This window comes from Arachis hypogaea, chromosome 14 (genome assembly GCF_003086295.3).
Source record: "Arachis hypogaea cultivar Tifrunner chromosome 14, arahy.Tifrunner.gnm2.J5K5, whole genome shotgun sequence".
NCBI classification, from domain to species: domain Eukaryota; kingdom Viridiplantae; phylum Streptophyta; class Magnoliopsida; order Fabales; family Fabaceae; genus Arachis; species Arachis hypogaea.
In genome coordinates, this window is record NC_092049.1 from 118056783 (window position 1) to 118062596 (window position 5814).

General features: G+C 22.2%; 1 protein-coding gene across 1 annotated transcript; it reads right to left on the bottom strand.

Moving 5' to 3' along the window:
* Positions 1–213: 213 nt before the first annotated feature.
* LOC112743813 (uncharacterized) lies at positions 214–1552 on the bottom strand. Its single transcript, XM_025793161.3, has one exon. It carries the CDS (start codon positions 1423–1425, stop codon positions 799–801), a length of 627 nt encoding a protein of 208 aa, XP_025648946.1. The 5' UTR covers positions 1426–1552; the 3' UTR covers positions 214–798.
* Between the last annotated feature and the right edge of the window lie 4262 nt (positions 1553–5814).

Sequence of the window (5814 nt, forward strand, 5' to 3'; positions counted from 1 at the left end):
TACATAATGTATTCAATTCTATGTTCTCACATCAACTCAAATATTTAAATTAAGTATTTATTGTTAACTTAAAAAATTCATGTATAATAGATTTGTTTATTAAAATTAAATGAGTTCTCAATCCTCTTTCTTGTTGGACTAACTAGCACTAGTTTATTAATTATATTATCACCAAACATAACAACAAAACCCCAGTAACAAGAAGCAGAGAAATACAGAATAAATAACAAGGTCCAAATATATAGAACTAAGAATTGAAGTACATTATTGTTCTAAATTTTAAGCAAAGAGACAAATAATATATTTGTCTTCGATGGTGTTAACTACATAGTAATATGTATAAGATACACATTTCAAGTAGCACAATGCAAACTTCTTTATTGGACAGAAACAAACTAAAGAGACCCAACCTAGAAAATTGGTTGACCCCTATGAACCCTGAAAGAGCAAAACTTCTATAGAAAGATATAATTTACACAAAAACTATAAGCTTTACTAAAATGAATACTCTTATGTTTCTTATTCACTTCATAAAGATAGACACAAAATAATTAAATGATTAGGATCTATAATAGAGATCAATAAACATTTCCAACCATTTAAATTCTTTTGTCTATCTCTATTTACATGACATGATCATATAGATAATAAAAAAAACACTAGAGTATTCATTCCTACATCAATTTAAGAGAAATATTTGTATGACTGTAAAATATAAGTAGTTGCAATATTTCTCCTAACTTGATTTAAACTCTCTAAATTGCAAGAGAGTGAAAGGATTAATTAATTACCTTATCTTCACATCCTCCATAATGAGTCTCCATTGTTGGAATTATTAGACTTATTAAAGGTAGTAGAACAATGAATGCCAAAGCAGAGTGTTGAATTTGGTGAAGTAACATCATCACCATCTTCATCATGATCACCCCTAAAATCAAAGGATGATCCATGGCTTAAGAACCTTCTCCTCCTTCCAACAACCTTAGATGATGAATCTGAGGATGACCATGAAGAGGAACAATTAGATGGGGATGAAAATGATGAATCAAATGATGGTGGTGATGATGAACAATTAGATGGAAGAATGGCCTTCTTGAGATTCATCAATTTAGGGAAAAGAGCCATGAGAAGCTTCTTCTTGCTGTTGGATCTTGAACATGAGCCTATTTTCTTCATGGTATTGTTGTTATTGAAGTAATAAGAAGGCGGCGGCGTTAGAGGAGGAAGAGCATCTTCAGAAAATTCGTATTTAGGCGTGCCAGGTTGCGATTCCCAGACAAAAGGAACCGTAACCGCGGCATCCCTAAAAGACGGAAGTGACATTGAATTCTCTTTAGATAGAAGCCTACAGAAAAATTTATCATCTTGCTTGATTTGAAGAACAGTTCCCTGCTGAGGAACTTCAATAGCTTTGCCACTAACCATTTTTTTAATTTAAATTTGAGAATTTGAGTTTTGGTGGGATTCACTACTAGTGAGTCTCTAACAAAGAAGGAGACGTAGAGAGGGGTTTTAGACTCTACTTTTAGTCTTTGAGCATGTAATAGTGTCACACACACATATCTTTTTATATGCACATGATGCAACTTGCATTATTGAAAGCAATTGGTATATTTTAACAACCATTGTTTATACAAAGAAGGATCCTAATGGTTTTGACCATTTCCCATTGACGTAATTTTTTTTATTATTGTATGTATCAATGTATGTCTTTGGAAACTGGAAAACTGAAGTATAGATATAAGCCACAAGTTCAAGTTATTAATTGAAAGATCAATACCGTTAAATAATTATCAATTAAATAATTTCGACGATCACAATCACAATCAGCTAAAATCTCTCTCTCTCTCTGGGTATGTCTAAAATGAGCTCAACACTTATGTGCTTATTGAATGTGCCACATTTATATAGACCATTAGATTTGTTTAGATTAAAATCAAAGGCTAATATAAAAGAAGAGCATTGATGGGCTCTAATAAATACAGAATATCATAGTACATAAATAAATATTTTAAATGACAATACTTTAATACACAATACTTTAAATGACAACATAATCTTTTATTCTTAAATAATTAAATATAAAATATATAAATACAAAATATCTAAATATTTTTATTTATTAAAATTAATTATTATGCAAAATTTTTTATAATATTAAAAAATTATATTAAAATAATATTTTAAACTGTAACATAAAAATATAAAATTATTAAAATTTTATTTTATATTACTTGATAAATAATTTAATTATTATATTCAAAATTTATTAATTAACTACTTTTATTAAAGTATATAATATAATTTTTCATAAAAATATTTTTAAAATATAATTTATTTAAAATATTATATATAATACATGATATATATACGTTGATTATACAATCTTATATATACGTAAATTATATTTTTAATGACATAATAATACACGTAAATGTATATATATAAAAAAATTTACTCTTATCAGTATATAGGAATTAAATTCGTACCTAATGAATAAATTATTATAGAAAAAAAATAAATTTGATAAAATAATTCTATAAAGATTTTTTTTATTTCATTTTTTTTCAGCACACTACCCAAATCAAACTCTCACAGTGAAGTGAAGTATGCTGAAGAAAACCAAATAGGGCTTAAGGATCAATTAAACTGGCATTATTCGATATAGAAGTATCTGAAATGTGTTAAATAAAATTAATAGTCTAATAAGTAATAACTAACTAATTACTATTAACCTATATATAATAAAATATAATTTATTTAAAATATTATATATATATATATAGATTATACAATTCTATATATACGTAAATTATATTTTAAAAATATTTTTATGGAAAATTATATTATATACTTTAATAAAAGTAGTTAGTTAATAAATTTTGAATATAATAATCGAATTATTTATCAAGTAATATAAAATAAAATTTTAATAATTTTATATTTTTATGTTATAGTTTAAAATATTATTTTAATATAATTTTTTAATATTATAAAAAAATTTTACATAATAATTAATTTTAATAAATAAAAATATTTAGATATTTTGTATTTATATATTTTATATTTAATTATTTAAGAATAAAAGATTATGTTGCTATTTAAAGTATTGTGTATTAAAGTATTGTTATTTAAAGCATTTATTTATGTATTATGATATTCTGTATTTATTAGAGCTCATCAATACTCTTCTTTTATATTAGCCTTTGATTTTAATCTAAACAAATCTAATGGTCTATATAAATATGACACATTCAATAAGCACATAAGTGTTGAGCTCATTTTAGACATACCCTCTCTCTCTCCCTTCTAATTATTACATTGAAAAAAGTTTGGTACCAACAAAATTTCAGCCATAATTAGGCAAAATTTTCTATAATATACCTCATTTACATCATTTAATAACAGTTTTATTTTTTAGTCCAATCTCTTATCATTTTACTTATCATATTTTTATCAATTCTACTTATTAATGATATTAATTATAATATCGTATCCCTTATTATTAGGCATTCTTGTAATTAATACTTAATATTCTTTTTTATAATTTAATTTTTATATTTAAGAATATAATAAAGATTAATAATAATAATTAATAACGATTATAATTTATCATTGTAATTGATTCTTACTTTGTTCCTTCGCCTAATGGAAATACGATTATATCACATAAATTTAATAATTGTAATTGATTATTATCATAAACGCTTTTTTGTTTTATTATTATTATCAATATCCTTTTTTATTGTAATAATTTATTTATTTTTTAATTATTTATCATAAACGAGAGGAAGAGGAAGCTCTAGCTTTTTCTAATTTATTTATTTTTTACATATACAAACTATTATATGTTTATTAGAGAATACAAGCCTTAGATATCGTCTGATGATAAAATAATATGATTTTTTAAATAAATAAATTAAGAGTAAACGATAAATAAATTCCTAACTTTTTATCTCAAAAATAAATAAGTCATCGACTAATTAAAAATACAAAAACGTCTATTATTTTTTAAAACCTGAAATATCTATTAAGTTCCTCCGAAAAATTAATTTGTCTTTAGATATTTTAGATAAAAAGACTTATATGTTTTATATTTTAAAATTTTAAAGATATTTTTATATTTTTAATTAATTAAAAATTTATGTATTTTTAAATTAAAAAGTTAAAGACTTATTTATTTATTTTTTCATAAATTAAAATCTATATTAACATTTTATATTTTTTAAAAATTATTTATATGTTTGTACTATATATTATTTTTTATTATCACTATAAATAAGATATATGAAAAAATTATGTTTATACATATTTTATCTACCGTATAAATAAAATTTGTATATACTTATTTCGTCGTTTGCACTAACAGCGAGATTAGATTATTGTTGCAGTACAATTTTGATCAATCTTAGGAGGTGAATTTGATATAATTTGAATCGTATCGATTTGTTTTTTAATTTTTAATTTAATCCAATTTTATTCAAATGATTGTGATTTGATTTGTATTGATTTTAATTTGTTTTTAAATATAATATTATTCAAACTATTGTGATTTAGATTTGGTTAGTGATTGTACCAAGCTATGAATGTGAAGCTATAGTAAGAAAAGAGAACAACGAAAAGAGAATAAATATATGGTAAATAAGGTTTTAAAAATCAAATCAGTAATCGAATTAGTAAAACTAAAAATTGAAAGGTTTAAAGATTATTTAATTGAAATTCAACTGAAATTAAATCGAATATAATAAAATAATATATTTATGTACAAAATATAAAAAAATAATAAATTTTTTTATAAAAAAATTTCATTTTCTATCTCTTCATATTTTTATAAAAATTCCTAATAAAAAACTTCTTAAAAATTAAAAAAATTTAAATATATATACATATCAACATACAAATATATTTTTTTTCAAAATTTAAAATAATAAATTAATTAAAATTCAACATCTAAATCTAAAAAAATAAAATAAAATTACATAATATAATATAAAAAATAAAATAAATCTTAACACAAAAATATATATAATACATGAGATTATTACTAACATACTTATAAAAATATCTAAAATATTTAAGATAATTAAATAAATTCGTATTATTTAAAATTATGGGAACATAATCAAAATTTCTATTTGGATCTCCACAGTTATTTCGAGATAATTTCTTTTTTTATCTCTGCTCTCACAAAAAAAATGCTCTATAATTAAATCTCTATTTAAAATAATACCCAACAGAATTTTTGGTCTCAAAATTTTGCCACAACTAAATAAAAATGGTCTTTAAAATCCTGCCTAAAAATAGATGCAAGTAGAGCTTGTTGTTTTCAAGTGTGATTGTTGTTCTCACTTCTCATTCAAATGATCATCAATTGGATTATAAAAGAATCAAAGATTAAAGTTGCTGTCATGGATCTTTAGATCAGAGCTCTTGATGTCATATAAAGATTGTACCAAATTATGAATGTGAACAATGAAGTATATTTTGACTATTAGTTTATTAAGAAAATAAAAGTTATATCTATACACTCTGCCAAGTACACATTTATAGTACAGAGTCAGAACCAAAAATTAGCTTAACACTTGTTAACTAATATAACTACCAATAACCAAACAATAGAATTTGAGCTACAATTATCCATATTAATAGAATATATTTTGACTTGACAATTATCCTTCATGATCTGTTTATATCTTATCCAATATTTAAATTTTATAATTTAAAAAAATTATTTATTACTTTTTTAAATCAAATTATATTCAACTCAAATTTTAAATTAAAAAAATTTATTATATCTATTATTATATATCCCAG